The sequence below is a fragment of the Penicillium riverlandense genome, assembly GCF_028828495.1.
Source record: "Penicillium riverlandense strain IBT 135883 chromosome Unknown utg000006l_segment0_segment0, whole genome shotgun sequence".
NCBI lineage: Eukaryota > Fungi > Ascomycota > Eurotiomycetes > Eurotiales > Aspergillaceae > Penicillium > Penicillium riverlandense.
Window position 1 is genome coordinate 3,108,927 of NW_026643197.1, and position 16,009 is coordinate 3,124,935.

The window sequence follows — 16,009 nt, forward strand, 5'->3', positions numbered from 1 at the left end:
GCCTCTTTCGCACCTTCCCAAACACGTCAACACGTACTTCTGTTTTGTTTTCCGCTCCGCGCACCCACTCCGCCATCACTCCTTCCTTCCGCTCCACCCTCTCCCATACACGTGACACTTCGTGCCCTGGTTGATACAATCCATACAACACTCTTTATTCAGCCTCCTCAGCCTCGACGGAGGCTCGAGGCCTCTTTGGTCTCTTGGAAATTCCTCATATTATTTCCTGTCCTCTTGGTTCAAACCCTTTCCTCACGGCTCTCCTCATAACGTCAAGGTTTCTCAGACACAACCAGACGCCATGCCGCCAGAGGATAGCAAGGCAACCGATAAGCAACTGAAGAGGGTAGGTCAGCGTAAAAGGTCTACACAAATTAAACTTGATTCTGCCAGCAATGGAAGCAAAATACCTGAGGTGCGGAGGGCACAGCTGCTTGAGCCTGGTCGCTACCTTGCCCGCAACTTGCCGCCCATGCACAAACTGAAAGATATCTTCAACGATCTCGCAGAAAATGCTATCAGGCAGGGGTTTTCTGCTGTCCTCAACCACCTAGCAGGAAGGCCACTGCGCGTGGCTACGATGTGCTCGGGGACTGAGAGCCCGCTTCTGGCCCTGGAGATGATTCAGAATGGTGAGTTTGATGTTTTGAGCCTGGTGACTGGTCTCGCTTTAAGCTTTTGTAATTAACCCGTCAAAAGGCCTCTCCATCATCCCTGGCGCAGGCCGACTCCGTATTGAACACCTCTTCAGTTGTGAGATCGTTCCGTTCAAGCAAGCATACATTGAACGGAACTTCCACCCTCCCATCCTCTTCCGTGATATCCGCGAACTCGGAAATGACGAGGCGTAAGTGACTCCTTACTATCACACACATATTATCGACTTATTAAAATCCAGGCAAACGGCATACGGGTCGCTGGAAAAGATCCCGAGGAACCCAGACCTCCTAGTCGCCGGTACCGCCTGTGTCGATTTCTCCAACCTCAACTCACAGCAGAAGACACTTAGAGATGATGGAGAGTCTGGAAGAACATTCAAGGGTATGCTGAATTACGCTCAGAAATATCGCCCTGCCTTGGTCATCCAAGAAAATGTCAGGAGCGCCCCCTGGGCCGAAATCGCTCGCAAATGGGAGTCGATCGACTACTTTGCGACATGGGCCGCTGTCGATACAAAGGCGTACTACATTCCTCAAACTCGGGAGCGCGGGTACATGGTTTGCATCGACAAGGTCCGCCTCCGGAATATCGAGGTACAGAATGACACTACAGACGATGCCGTTCGCTATCTCCATCTCGGGGCCCGATGGAAAGAGCTGCTCTCTAAGTTCACACGCCCAGCCAGCTCTCCAGCAGGTATGTTTCTTCTTGATGAGGACGATCGACGACTGGAACGCATTGAAAAAGACATGAGCACTCGTCTCAATGCCACGGCTGCTCGCGCCGAGGTCGCCTGGGAGAGATATAAGGTCCGCCACCAGCGACATCGCAACGATTATGATGTTGGAAATCAACGGCCAATTACTCGATCACAGCCTGGTAGCTTTGTCTGTCATCCGCCCGATTTCTATTGGTATACGTACATAAACTCTCAGGCCGAGAGAGTTTGGGATACCCTTGATATCAACTTCTTGCGAAAGATCGTTACCGGGGATTACGACATGAATTTCAAGGAGTAAGTTCATCATGCCAACATACATTAGGAACATGGCTGACGAATATACAGGCGATGGATTGAGTTGTCCCAGGGCGTTGACCGTGGCGGCGAGTCAAAAAGTTTTGGAATTATCGGCTGCATCACGCCATGTGGCATGCCTTTTCTCACTACCCGTGGCGCGCCTCTCACTGGTCTTGAGGCTCTAGCTCTGCAAGGATTGCCGTTGGACAGAATCAGTCTTACGAGAGAGTCACAGCGGGAACTCCAAGACCTGGCCGGGAACGCGATGAGCTCAACTTGTGTTGGGGTTGCCATTCTTGCGGCGCTGCTCGTCGGCTACAATGTCCTGGAAAGGGGGAATGGTTCGATGGACTACAGTGATCAAGATGTGGTAAAGACGTCTATCATCCCTCAGGAAGGCTACGATAGCACGCAGACTAGTGTGGAGGACGCCCAAGTCCACATCGTCGACCATGTTGATCTCCAAGCGCGAGCTGCTAGCAGTGCAAGCTACTGTACGTGCGAAAAGCAGTCTGCTGTCAGGACGAGCATCTTCAGATGTGGACTTTGCAAGCATACCGCCTGCAGCTCATGCTCCGGAAATCCTTCTCACTCGTATGAACCTCTTCCAATTCCGCGCAGCGAGCCGTCGGGTTTTACCACGTATCTGAAAGACCTGCTGCCGATAAGGCTCAAGCTCACCGGCATCTCTATTATGGATTTCGAGCAATTCGTGAATTACAAGCGGGAATGCGTGGAAGGCTTTGAATGGCAGAACTTCACGGAAATAATCAAATCTGCACTTTGTGAAGAGCTCCGTTTCTTTGATATTACCCGAGGACGCGTCTGGAAAGCCGTCTACAAAGGCAGACATTCGAATTCCAGCCTGAGTCTCATAATCAGCAGCACTGGTTTACAATGGATCTATTATGCGAATCCACCCGCATCAGCACCGTCTCAGAGTCTTATCAGAGAAATACTTGCCCAGCCAATTGCAAGAATGACACCTCGGCAGGAATCGCTCATTGATGGTGACTGGGAGGTCTGTTCTCCCTTCAGCACAAAGCTCGCTCTCACATTTGCAGGCAGTGGGAGCCAGGTCAAAACATTCCAGGCTGAATGTGGGCTGCAGACAAACAAGTATTTGAACTCCAGAACCTGGAGTCGTCTCACTGTTGGCGGAGAAGCGGAAGACGCCAGACGCTTGGACGTGAATGTTAGAGGCGAATACGAGTATCTTCCTGATTGTGGCACGGCACTTGGATCTCTGTACAAGAAGGCTGCTACTGGAGACTGTCCTACCATTTACCTTTTCCTCGATCCTACCAAACACAGCGACCCGGATGGAGATTGTTGTGTCTTTTCTCTTGAGCATGACCGCATCCCAGGATACTCGAGTCGCATTACCATTGCGGAGTTGGAGCCTTCATGGAGAGCATGGGACATGACCAGTACCATGGCAAATGCCAACGCGTTTTCCCGTTGCTGGGCCAAAATATCCGATGCTAGATTGGAAAGATTTGTCAGTGGTCCGATCATCTGCAAAAGGTTGAAACCCGGAGTCCACCTTTCAATTGGAAACAAGGATTGCCACGAAAGTTACATAACATTGCTCTCGCTGTCTGTGCCAGCAACAACGTCCAAACAGGGAGAACAGGACACCACCTGGAGAGCCTTGGACACTGTGGATCCTGCTGTCACCTTGAAGAATTTCGCCTGGTTGGTCCAGAAGGTTTCCGGGTGGAGGGATTTCCAAGATTGGCATCAGCTCAATGGCTGGGATAACCTACCATACACGGAAGAAACAGCGTGCGAGTCCTGTCATCCACCGAAGCCCAGCATTTTGTGGGGTAGAGACCAGAAAAATGCCATTGTGCCCTACGAGAACCCGAAGGAGGCAGGCGCCTATGAGCGAGCTGCCAAGTCAAAGCCGCCTGCATTCTTGGTCTTCAGGCAAGGTGGGTGTGGCAGCGAGAGTGGACTTCGGTTCACTCTCAATGTACAGACACTCGCCCATCAGGCTTACGGCAAGCTTGTTGGAACTGGGCCAAATGACGGCATCAGTCTTCACTGGCGACTCATTCCAGATGCCTATGACTTGGCCAAGCTGAAGTCCGCTGAATTCGCTTTGAAGAGCAATCAGGATGACACCCCCCGCTCACAACCGCCTCACTTCAAAGAGAAGTTGAGGAAGGAGCAACTGCGGTCGCTGGCATGGGCGATTTCTCAGGAGGCGGAAGATGTGGCCCCGTTTCTGGAGGAGGAAACTGAAGAGGCTGTGCTCCCTCTGATGCCGTGGCGGGCGGAGGTGAAGGCTGCTATCCCCAAAATTGTCCGAGGAGGCGTACTTGCCGATGAAGTGGGTTATGGCAAAACGGCAGTAATACTTGGCCTTATTGATGCGCAGATCCAAAAAGACCGCTCGCTCTCATGGGAGGTTTCTGGGTTGATCCCCACTCACGCAACCCTGATCGTGGTTCCGGACAATGTCTTTGAGCAGTGGCAGTCTGAGATTAACAAATTCCTCGATAGCCAACACACGGTGCTGGCCATTCAGGGTGTTGGAAAACTCCGCAAACTCAGCATTCGAGACATCCAAGGTGCTGATATCATCGTCGTGGCGTGGAAAGTGTTCAGCAGCAACGTGTACTACGAAACTTTACAGCAGTTCACAGGGACTCCAGAGCCTCCTGTAAAGGCAGGCCGCAACTTTGATAACTGGTTCCAAGAGGCTCGACAGGCTCTCAAGGATTTGTGTGACATTTTGACATCTGACGGGCCTGAGGAATATCTTCGCAAGGTTCAGGCACGGCGCGCGCAGGTCAAAGAGCGCCAAGCTGGGTATACCTACATGCCTTCTCGCCGAGTCCGGGGCAAGGGCTTTGCACTTGCCCAGCAAGAGAAACAGGCAAGCGTTGGTGATGAAACTTCAAAGTCTGACTTTCTTTTCATCAAAGATGGCGATCAAACACCAGATGATAAGCCAGTGGAAAGTGCGAACTGCTTGGAGAAGGCCTGTACTGACGAGGTTACAGAGCGCATCTCTGAGGAGTCTCAGAAGAAGGTTACCAAAAGAAAACGCGACCAAGAACCTGACAACAACCCCACACCTCGGGCGCGAGACGACCGGGAGCTATTCAACATCCCAGCAACCCAGAAGGATCACGATTGGCGCGACATGCGGTATCCATTCCTGCACCTCTTCAGTTTCAATCGGATCGTCATCGACGAGTACACATACACCGGGGAAGAAAGACTGATTTCGATCTTGTCGTTGCACGCACGCTCTAAGTGGATTCTGTCTGGCACACCGGCTATGAGTGAATTTGCCGACATCAAGAGCATTGCACGGTACCTGGATCTCTACTTGGGCGTGGATGATGATGGAGATGTCCCCACGCAGAACAGTCGACTGAAATCCATTCGCAGGAGATACACCGCAGCGGAGTCTTTTCAGATGTACCAGCCCCGTCGCTCTGATGCCTGGTACAGCAATAGACGCGAGATTGCACAAAGGTTCCTAGATAAATTTGCGAGACAAAACATTGCGGAAATTGACCACATCGCCACGGAGATACATCTCGTAGTGATAAACCAATCCCCAATGGAGCAGCAAACCTATCAAGCATTGTTTCATGCACTCGTGGAACAGAATGGCCGGCATCGCAAAATCAGAAATCCCAACAACGATCTCGTCATTTCCCGTTTGAATGACATACTGGGCAGCAGCAAGGCCCCGCTGGAAGCTCTTGTCAAATACTGTGCATCTACGAAGCTGCAAAACAACCCGTGGGATGTCGAAGCATACAAGAGCCGGCTGAAGACTCACAGACAGACGAGGACGGAGCATTGTAGCAAATTGGAGGGTCTTGTAAAACAGGCCGCGATGATCATCCGTCGGTGGAAGATGCAGTCAAGTGTTTGGAACAGCTGGTTGTAAGGAATCCGTCTCGATAAAACTGGGGATCAAGATACAGCCACGAAAGTCCTGGAGCTTATCAATCGTTGCTTGGCTTCATATGATATCTGGGTTGGAAGTGACGACGGCAACGATGTCACGGCCGAAATGGAAGAGAGATTCGCAAAAGCATCCAAAAAAGTCAAGAAGCCTTTGGCAAAATCTCATACGAAAGAAAAGGCGGGAAGCCCCAAGGACAACCGCGGCCTGCCTGGAGGGCGCCCCAGCAAGAGAGCCAAGCTGTCCTGCAGCGGTCTCGCTGAAAATTCCAAGGCGGAACTTCAATATCAAGAGGTGGAAGCCGTGATGAAAGCACTAGCAGTTGACGTTAACTCTATCTTGAAGCTAATTGTCCAAAGCGAGCGTGACATCCGCCTCTCAGAAGCCATCCTGAACCTACAGACTGCGGCGACGGCAATAACATGCTCCAAATGCAATGCGCAGCAAGTCAGCATCACCAAAGTGGGACTGTTGGCATCCTGTGGTCATCTCCTGTGCGAAGTCTGCATCGACAAAATCCCCGAGAAGGAGTGCCAGTGTCTGGTCCCCGGGTGCGATGGATCCGCAAAGCCAAGCAAGATCGTCCACGGATCAAGCATCGAGGGCGGGAAGAGCACTGATGAAAAGGACAGCAAGATTGAAAAACTGGTCGAGATACTTCAGCAAGTTCCCGCCGACGAACTGGTGCTCGTCTTTGTGCAGTTTGAAGATCTGATGCCTATCGTCTCTCGTGCGCTTAAAGCCAATGGCATCGAACATCGCATGGCACGGGCTGGGTACATGGGCCCAATTAATGAGTACATCAAGATGAATGATAGAAAGAGCACGGGGAAGCAGAAGACTCGGCCTAAGGTGCTTATTCTTCAGCTGGGTAGTTCGATGGCTGCTGGATTGTATGTATTCCGCTCTTTTCTTCTAACAAAACTGGAATGGCTTGTACTGACACTTCCTAGAAATCTTCAATGCGCCAACCACGTTATCTTCCTCTCGCCTCTTCTCGTTCCAACTCAACAGGATTGGAATGCCGGGATGACCCAGGCCATTGGACGGGCACGACGCTACGGCCAGACGCGAACTGTACACGTGTATCATCTTTTGATGAGGATGACCGTCGATGTGAACGTTATGCAGGAACGAGAGGGCAAGATCCTGGTTGAGCGTGCTGGTGCGTTGGAGTGGGTGTCTAAGGCCGAGGGTGACGCCGAGGGTGTCATTCGATGTGAAGGCGAGCCATTTGATGTGGGAGTGTGATCTGATATTCTCAATTTGCCTTCGATTTGGAGACTGATGACTGGGGATTTGGGGATGGATGATGAACGGGGATATCGATGATCTTACCAGGTTTTGATGTTTGATGATTTACAAGGGGCTGGAGGCTCATCGTTGGGTGTACATGCTGTTACTGTTCATGAAAAGAACCTCACTTGTTTGAAGTATTGAAAACAAAGGAAATCTGCCATTGATTCTTGCATGACACTTTATTCGGTCCCCCGGCAGACCAAAGCGCAGCGGAAAACAACGTACTGTACATGATAAGGCAAATCCCGACACTCCCGGGCTGAGGGTTCGGTAAGTGTATATTTTCCAGGTGCAAGGCTTGTGTCGGTGTCAAACTCCCCCCAAATTATAATTCCATCATCCCTCTATTGCTGAGCCGGCGTGTCCAATGCACCATCCTTCCGCATCATGGTCTCAGGGTTCCACTCCTCCGGGTTCTTCAGGTTTGTCAGGCCGGCGCTGTTCTCGCATGTGTCGCGCCCGGTCAATGGGCCCGGGGCGGGGATCTTGGTGCCGGCACCGGCGGTCGTCGCGGAGTCCTTGAGGGCTGTGAGGAGGGACTTGATGGACTCGGGGGTCAGGTCTTCGTAGTAGTCGTCGTTAATCTGGACCATAGGGGCATTGACACAGGCACCCAGGCACTCGACTTCGATGAAGGTGAACAGGCCGTCCTCGGTCGTGTGGCCGGGGGTGATGCCCAGGTGTTCGGTGATGGCCTTGACGATGGCGTCACTGCCGCAGCCGCCGAGCTGGCAGGGGGTCTTTAAAGCAAAACACTACAGTTAGTGCAATGCGAAAAATAGACACTTGGGGGAGTGATACCGTCGTGCACAGCTGCACAAAGTACTTGCCGACCGGCTCCCGGTTGTACATGGTGTAGAAGGTGGCCACCTCGTAGACACGCATAGGAGGCATCTCCAGCATGCGCGCAACCTCGTTCATGACGCTGATGCTGGTCCAGCCGTGCTGGCGCTGGCCCAGATCCAGCAGTGGCATGACGGCGGCCTTCTTGTATTGTGGCGGGTAGCGCTTGAGGATCTCATCGGCGAGTTTCAGGTTCTGCTCGGAGAACTTGAAGGGAATGCTCGGGTTGTTCGTAGGGTTGTTGCGGTGCTATCAGGGTCGTTAGTAGTTGCTTCAATGGCTCAGGCTCATGGGTGTGCGAGCAACGCCAGTCCCCAACGTACCACGGAAAGGGATTCGCTGCACCGTTGCGGACCGGCCGAAAAGGGTCTGCTCTGGGCGGAAACCTGGCGTAGCACCTGGCGGCCAACCCGCGGGACGTAGAAGAGCTTGGAAGCCATCGCGGGCAGAGAGTGTGGAATTGGAGGATGGTCGAGAGGATGAGGTTTGGAGTTCGGGCGGATTCGAGTTGGCGTTTTGCGGGAGGGATGGATTGGCCAATCAGATATGGCAGATTACAGGGATGAGTCAGCGTCCTGTATCTTGTCACGTGTTTCTATAGATCACCCTTGCCCTAGGAAGTGCTGAGGCCGGGCTCGGGTATTTGCAAATAAGGAGAGAAAATGGGAACGAAAACCGTCCGGCACCGACCTAATAACTACGCATCCTCCATCCGATAAACCTCATACGCAACCTCCTCATACGGATGCGCTCTCACCAGCTCCTTGACCGCATTCAGCATCACCTCCCTCCCCAAACACATAATTTCCACTTTGAGTTCCTCGCACTGCTCAAGCGCACCCACCGCCCCAATGGCGGGATCCGCGCCCTCGTTCGGGAGAAACTGGCCCGTCCCGCGGGTCTGGAAGGCACACTTGGTGTATTTGCCTCCTGGGAAGGAGCCGGCGCCCGTGGTAAATATGGCTTCCTTGCAGGGCTCCAGGTGGGATGGGGGGACGAAGAAGATTAGTTTGTACCGCTCTGGAATTGGGGTTGAAGTCGACATTGTTCGGGCGTGAGTGTAAGCAATGGACTGCTTGATCAGAGGAGGCCTTGGACTGCGCACTTCAGGGGCCTTGGCTTGCGAGGAAAGATGGGAAAGTCTCCGGAGGTATGATACCTGTACAGGCAGTAGGCGGAGGTGCTGGGTTGACCTCGCGAGGATGCCGAACGACAGGATGGAAGTCATGACAGATGAGGTTACCGTAAACACGCAGCAGCCGGCGTGGAAAGGGCGCAGATTAGTCATCTGTAGATGGACAGGGTAAGTTAGTTAGTAATAGTTGGTTATTGAGGCTGGTCCTTTGTATACGTTCAGAATAGTGGGAAATCTTGTCTATCTATTCAATAGCAGTATATACTCGGGCATGCGATATTCACAGCGGGTAGCTATCAGCCCTATACCCCCACGGGCCGCATATGCTTCTTCACATGCGCCTGGATCGACTCCAACAGCTGCGCCTTGCGCTCATTGGGAATCCAGCTCTCCTGCACACTGTTCTCCGCGATAATGCGCCACTCCAGCACGTTCAGGTCAAATGCCTCCTGCACCGCACAGTAGTTATCAAGGATATAACCTCCAAAATACGCCGGGTCGTCGCTGTTAATCGAGAACTTGACGCCCGCTTCCAAGAACCGGCGAATGGGCACATGCGACACGTCCGGAACGCACTTTAGCCGCACGTTCGACAGCGGACACACCGTCAAAAGGATCCCCTCCCGCGCGACACGTTTCATCAGCTCCGGGTCTTCGATCAGCCGGATCCCGTGATCGATGCGCTGTGCGCCCAGTTCCAGCGCGGTACTGATGTACGTCGGATCACCTTCCTCGCCTGCGTGCGCGGTCAGGGGAATCCCCTTCTCCGCGGCCGAGGCGTAGATCTCCCGGAACATATCCTTGGGCGGACCGACTTCGGTGGAGGACCAGCCCAGGCCATGGATGACACCCAGCTCAACGTGCTGGTGCTGCACGAATTCCTCATAGACTTGTTTCGCGGAGGAGATGGACAGATGGCGCACGAAACAGAGGATCAGGCGGGTTGATATCCCCAGCTCCTGCTCTGCGCGTCGACACCCCTCCGCGAAGCCGGCGACGATGGTAGCGTAGGGAACACCCCGGCTTTGATGCACTTGCGGGTCGAAGAAAACTTCGGCGTGGTGCACGCCGTCTGCGTGGGCTTGCTGGAAATACGACCAGGCAAGGTCGGCAAAATCGCGCTCCTTGCGCAGCACGGCCATGCCCTCGAAGTAGAAGGAGAGGAAATCGTCCAACGAGGTGAAATGGTCATAGCGTGCCGTCAGAGATTCAATTGAGACGTACGCTGGGTTGGTGGCTGGGTCGGGCAGGGCGATGCCGTTGCGCTCGGCCAGCTGGAAGATCAGCTCGGGGGTCAAGCACCCCTCAAGGTGGACGTGGTGCTCGCATTTCGGCAGGCCCTGGAGGAACTCGTGGAGCGAGTGTTGGCACATAATGGGTAATAATGCTTGACAGTGAGTTCCTCCCCCGGAGAAGAAGAACTGGGCGGGCAGAAGCCCAGATTTGTAGTAGTTGAGTGATATGGGCGGGGATCGATAAGCGGCGGAGGTCCCCGATAAGCATTTCCACGAAGAGTATACAGAGACTCTGTGCACCCGATGCGGCAGGTCCAAGAGATTAGGTGCTTCTGTTGATATTACTCTGTACAATACATGGCAAACAGGAGAACACTATTAAAATACAACCCGAAAAATAAGGCCTCTATCAACATTCCATCTATACCTTCAATTCCGCCCCCGCCGCTTTGCGTAGTCGGTTCATTACCGCGGCTGCCAAGTCGCCGTCTCGGTCTGAAACGCCTTCGACGTAGATGACATCGACGTCGAATTCGTCCAGGGCACGCAAGGTAGCAAACAGTCCGTGTGCAATCGAGACCGCATCCGAGCCGAGATGATAATCATACGCCATCTTGGTCCGGCTGCTCGGGCTGCCGGTCTCGAGGACGGGAATCGGGAAGCTGACCAGGTTATCGATGGCCGCTGACACGGGAGTCAAGGTCCGAGCCAGTTCGTCGGCCGGCGCCAGATTCAATCCCTGTGCCCAATTGCGCGTACGCACAATGCCGATGGTATGCGCGCCAATAGCAGTGTCTTGTAGATCTTTGCGGACGTGAGCCACGACCCCGGCCGGGTTTGATCCGGCTTCGAACAGTACCACCCGTGCTTTGGGCGAGTAGTGTCGGTATTTCATGCCGGGAGCGCGCGGGATCTCCTTCACGTCCAGTGTGGCGTCATGGTATGCGACAACCACGTCTTCCCACCCGGCGCACTCGCGCAGCTCTTCAATGCCGATGCCGCCCGGCCGGAGAATAGCGGGCGGCTCACAGAGCCCATCGACCACTGTGCTCTCAACACCGAGGCCGGATGGGCCACCGTCCAGAATCAGATCGATCCGTCCATGGAGGTCGTGGTAGACATGCTGCGCTGTCGTCGGAGAGGGCTTGGTGGAGGCGTTGGCCGACGGCGCGGCAAGCGGGCGGTCCGTGGCATGGATGAGAAGGCGCGCCAGAGGAGAAGAAGGCATGCGCACCCCAAATGTCGTCAGGTTGGAGGTCACCTCTGCAGCCAGCTCAGATCCAGATGGATTGGGGAGGATGATCGTCAGCGGGCCCGGCCAGAACCGCTCGATCAGAGGCTTGTAGATCGGCGGAATGCAGATGCGCGGCATCTTGGCTACGCTGGGGCTGGTCTGCTGCGTGGGGTTGAGTAGGCGATCAAGCATGTCGACTGAATCAACATGGACGATCAGCGGATTATCCGATGGCCGTTGTTTCGCCTTGTAGATACCCTGGACGGCGGCGCTGCGAGTCGCATCGGCACCCAGTCCGTACACGGTCTCGGTTGGGAAGGCGACGGGAATTTCACTGGTCCGGAGTAGATGGGCGGCTTCTTCGATAGCTTTGGATTCGGGGGTTTGTTTACTGCGTTCTGCCTCCCACCACTCCGCCAGAGTTCGGTCGCCCGGTCCCTGGCTGAGTCGTTCGACAGAGACAACCCGGGTGGTCTCCTGGGCCGCCATGGTCAAGAATCTGGCAACAGTGCGCTGACGGGTGCCAGCAAGGATGCGAGGGAGCAGCAGTTTGTCCGATGTTTCAAGCGGATCCGATCAATGACGTGCCCTCCCCGCGCACGCGCAATCCGGTCGAAGGGCGGGAGTGATGTATGGCGGGCGGAGCCAGTGTGGCAGGATTGGAGGGATAATATCCCCGACAAAGCTTGTCTTTGCCGGTGGAATGAAGTCAGCGAATTGAGGGTGCACTATCCCATCAAACGTCACTTGGAGGTGCCATGCCGTTGGTTTCTTGCGCGTCCAAGAAATTCGGGTTTTTTTTTCCCTCTATCGCGAACATGGGCCATGACGTTGGATGACTCAGCCGACCAGGCACCGCATGAAGTTCCGGACAATTGACTATCCCGAGAAAGAGATCAATAGAGGGAGTGAGCGGAAAGAGAAGTTCGGAGAGAAGCAATATCAATAGCACAAATGTTCAGTGTATTCGATTTGGTCCTGATAGTAGTGTCCCAAATAGGCAAGTATACAATACCCTCCTCTCTCACCCAGTCACCCTCTGTTTCATAACTTGGGATATTCGTCATTGGAATATGCATTTGAGGAGGTCTGCTACACCGATTAAAGACTCGTCCATTGCAGCCTGCTGGCTCGTGAAGAAACCTATATTTCACTCCAACAACAATGTAGAATTTAGTATGCTGGCCAATATATACCGAGATACAAATTTAAAAACGAATGAAAAGGCTACAAAACCGAAGCGGGTAGCTCAGTAACATCAGCATCCAGGACCACAGCGCAGGACAGAGATGTCCTCACCCTCCAGAGGTCCTCTTCCGTGAGAATTCCAATACCACTGTCAACTCGCCTCCTGTTTTGCCTCTGCCTATCTATCTCAAGATCAACGAGCCGCGTCATGCTCACGGGAGTGACAGGCTCGCTGCTGTTCACTGTAGTACCCAACATGAGGTGCCTGGTCGACTAAGCTCATCTACCCCTCGAAACGCCACGCAGCTTGGCCCATCTCCTTCAATCGCTCCAGCCCACCCGCATGGTTTGCCGCACATTCATCCATGCTGATGCCCAGCAGACCCATTACTTCCGACAGACGCATTGCACCAATTGCAAAAATTGGAACAGCCAGAGAAGGCTGGGCGTCTGGATGGATATGGAACGGCATGAGGGAACAGAGGTGCATGGCCTCATTGAACCGGATCCGTAGATCCACATCGCCTTTGTCTGCCTCTAAGAGTTTGTGAATAACGGGCTGTAATCTGGCGTTCAAGTCTGCGTATTGCGCTCTAAAGCTAGGCACGAGAAACTTGTAGTTGATCGTTGCTGTGTCCCCCTTGGCCTCATAAGAAACTTCATGCCGACCTTCATGCAGTAAATCATAGCAGCTATTAGTGCTCTGCGCCAATTTTCCCAAGTCATAAAAGATATCACATAGCGGATACCCGCGCGGATCCACAAGCCAGAATTGGTCTTGTTTGATGTCACAAATGATATTTCCAGGGTGAAAATCGGCATGGATGTAAGGCGAGACGCCTCCTGGATCCAGGCGTCGAGCTGCCTCTTGGTCCTGCTCTAGACGCCAAAGCATTGCTGGAACACTAGGTATTTGCTGGCCGTTGATCTTTAACGATGGAGCAGCCACAATCGGCCCGAAGATTGGATCTATCTCGGCAGACATTGTTAAGCGCCTCCAGGCCCGAAGGAAGTGATAGTCGTAGAGGTAGTTCTCGGGAGTAGGCTGCTGGTACTGAAGAAAAGCCTGATTATACTCAAAATCCAAGACCTTTGTCATGATTCTAGCAGCCTCAGCCGTAGAAATATGGTTGTTTAACAAAAGGTCACGAAGATTGGGAAAGTCCTGAAAGTTCGTTCCCATAGTCACGGTTCCATCCTCCTCTGACGTGAAGATAAGCTGCGGATAATGATCCTGCAAGTCTTCCGGTAGAGACTGATACATGCGAATTTCGTCTCGCAGTTTCTGAACGCCGCGGTCTTTGGCAACCTTGGCGAAGTATTGACGTACCCCAGAATCCGAAAACGAGCCCCCAACAGCACATGCACTGTTCGAGCAGAACTCCCCGTAGGTGGTAGAGACCAAATCTTTCTGTGTTGCCAAAGCACGTACCGTAGATGACAGATCTTTGTTCTCGATCAGACTATTTTGGAAAGTGGCGTGAGGCACTCGCATTGCGACAACCTGCTGTTGACGCGGACTATCCCAGATGACGAATGCCTTGGGCAGTCGTGCAGTCCGAAACGTGACCTGTCGAATTGCTGCAGTGGAGAACTCATGATCATAGTTGACCAAGATTATTTCTTCATCGCCAGATGGTATTTCAGGCGTAGACGTCGAGTCACATTCAAGCACACGGCCCACTCCGTACTTTCGTAATAGATCACAAAGCGCGCTAGGGCGCGCATTGCTGCACTGAGTGTAGATGAGAGAAATCATGATGAATGACCGTGTTGAAAAGATTCTGATATTCTGGGTTCTGGGAAAGAGAAACCGTGTCGACGGTGAACCTAGCTTATATATACGTGAACGAATGGAGTCCCTATGTCGGTTTCCTTACCTGAAGCAATCCGGTGTAGATTATTCTGAATCGAAGCCGGTGTCACTTACGGGTGGCAACTGTCTCCTAAGAGTGTGTTGTGTGTCTGTTAAGTTTGGCTAATTCTCCTGGTCCACATGTTGTGTAACCCACCCCAGCTATGCGAGAATCCAATAAATAGGCATATCTCCCATCATATATCAGAAATACGAGCACTTCTTTCCTAAATTATCACCGGACGCTTCGGATATTAGTCAAGCAAATGGTTCTAGATCCGCTTATGTTCCGATCAAGACGGCCAAATAGGGGGAAATCATTCGCCACCAAAGTATTGTATCGAAGTCTTTGAACGTTTTCATTTATTGGTGTCATCTAGATCAAAAGAGGACCCAATTTTGAGATACGAAACAAGGTAATGGAAAAAAAGTTGCATAAGCACATGTGAATGCCAACCCGCCAGCCCTCTGTCATCCTCTTCCACGAGCTATCACATTATCACTCCAGCTCCGACTGATGGAAAGCTTCCCACATATATTCATCATTGGAAGAGACTTCAAAGTCAAACCGAAGGAGATCTTCCGTATAGGGGAAGACATACATTTTAGTGACCCTTTACGCATGGGAAGTAAGCATTAAATGAGAGAACTTCCGAAGAAGAGGGGGAACGTAAAAACATCGAAATTTTAGTTTACCTTTGGTGTTCCTCGCTGTCTCTGTACTCTTCCAGTTTTTTCAGGTTTTCATGGAAGCTGAGGAGTGTAATCTCGAATCCCTTGGTCTTTTCGACTGGGGTGTTGATGGAAGGGCCCCCAACCACAAGCCGGTGTCCTTTGACGCAATCCAATGTCTTGAGCGTTTTCAGCTCCTGAATTATGGCTTTCTTTTGTTCTTCTGTCACTTCAGGGCGAAACTTGAACATAACTATATCCAAAACATCAACAAAAGCTTGGATGCAGACTTAGTAGGACCGTGGAAACTCTCACCTATGTGAATGACGGTCATTTCGTACAATATAATATGAGGTCTGGGACGTACTTTTAGGATTTTTAACGGAGGTTTAATTTATATATGGGAGGTGAAGGAAAGGACGGTCGTGATCTGATCGACAGGACATCCTTCGTCTGCTGCACACGGACGGATCTTATTTCGATGTAGCCACATTGGAGGGAGTAGCCACCTTGGAGGGCCGATCAACAGATCAGCGGTGATCTCACAAGCACGCCTCAGATCATTATGCAGCTGTCCTTGGATGGTAATAAACGTATTAGTGATGGTTACACAGGTATGGATCAGGTCTCTGCGTAGCCACATTGGAGATGTGACCGACAAATAAGCGGTGGTAACAAATTCGGAGATTGAAGAGTTCCAGGTTTTGACCGCTGGTGGCGTACCGAAGAAGAATTATTTGGTGTATTTGGGTCAGTGATGATGATAGAGTCCACTTTCAGGCGCCCATTCTCTCTCACGCACACACCTTGAGAGTACCTTAGAACAAACTGGTTATACTAGCAATGGATGTGATTCCATGCTTCTCATCTTCTAGTAGGTACCCAAGTTGATGCTTGCGTCACGGTTTACAGGGACTTTGCCACCGGGCTGCG

The 16,009-nt window shown here is 52.4% G+C and overlaps 7 protein-coding genes across 7 annotated transcripts; 1 reads left to right on the forward strand and 6 right to left on the reverse strand.

Moving 5' to 3' along the window:
* Positions 1-301: 301 nt before the first annotated feature.
* Positions 302-6,866, forward strand: N7474_007461 (putative SNF2 family helicase; the record flags this gene model as incomplete). The annotated part of the gene is given in 6 exon segments (XM_057198871.1): positions 302-632; positions 724-847; positions 899-1,469; positions 1,482-1,675; positions 1,727-5,576; positions 5,652-6,866. The coding sequence occupies 6 exon segments, from the start codon at positions 302-304 to the stop codon at positions 6,864-6,866; spliced, it is 6,285 nt and encodes a 2,094-aa protein (XP_057052311.1).
* A 392-nt stretch (positions 6,867-7,258) lies between these two features.
* N7474_007462 (complex I 24 kDa subunit family protein) lies at positions 7,259-8,197 on the reverse strand (the record flags this gene model as incomplete). Its single annotated transcript, XM_057198872.1, has 3 exons — positions 7,259-7,654; positions 7,716-8,006; positions 8,081-8,197. The coding sequence occupies 3 exons, from the start codon at positions 8,195-8,197 to the stop codon at positions 7,259-7,261; spliced, it is 804 nt and encodes a 267-aa protein (XP_057052312.1).
* Positions 8,198-8,454: 257 nt separating this feature from the next.
* N7474_007463 (uncharacterized protein) lies at positions 8,455-9,045 on the reverse strand (the record flags this gene model as incomplete). Its single annotated transcript, XM_057198873.1, has 1 exon — positions 8,455-9,045. The coding sequence occupies one exon, from the start codon at positions 9,043-9,045 to the stop codon at positions 8,455-8,457; it is 591 nt and encodes a 196-aa protein (XP_057052313.1).
* A 149-nt stretch (positions 9,046-9,194) lies between these two features.
* On the reverse strand, positions 9,195-10,265 carry aah1 (adenosine deaminase; the record flags this gene model as incomplete). Its single annotated transcript, XM_057198874.1, has 1 exon — positions 9,195-10,265. The coding sequence occupies one exon, from the start codon at positions 10,263-10,265 to the stop codon at positions 9,195-9,197; it is 1,071 nt and encodes a 356-aa protein (XP_057052314.1).
* A 283-nt stretch (positions 10,266-10,548) lies between these two features.
* On the reverse strand, positions 10,549-11,850 carry N7474_007465 (L-threonylcarbamoyladenylate synthase; the record flags this gene model as incomplete). The annotated part of the gene is made up of 1 exon (XM_057198875.1): positions 10,549-11,850. The coding sequence occupies one exon, from the start codon at positions 11,848-11,850 to the stop codon at positions 10,549-10,551; it is 1,302 nt and encodes a 433-aa protein (XP_057052315.1).
* Positions 11,851-12,832: 982 nt separating this feature from the next.
* On the reverse strand, positions 12,833-14,308 carry N7474_007466 (uncharacterized protein; the record flags this gene model as incomplete). Its single annotated transcript, XM_057198876.1, has 1 exon — positions 12,833-14,308. One exon carries the CDS (start codon positions 14,306-14,308, stop codon positions 12,833-12,835), a length of 1,476 nt encoding a protein of 491 aa, XP_057052316.1.
* Positions 14,309-14,903: 595 nt separating this feature from the next.
* On the reverse strand, positions 14,904-15,327 carry N7474_007467 (Dabb family protein; the record flags this gene model as incomplete). The annotated part of the gene is made up of 2 exons (XM_057198877.1): positions 14,904-15,018; positions 15,101-15,327. The coding sequence occupies 2 exons, from the start codon at positions 15,325-15,327 to the stop codon at positions 14,904-14,906; spliced, it is 342 nt and encodes a 113-aa protein (XP_057052317.1).
* Between the last annotated feature and the right edge of the window lie 682 nt (positions 15,328-16,009).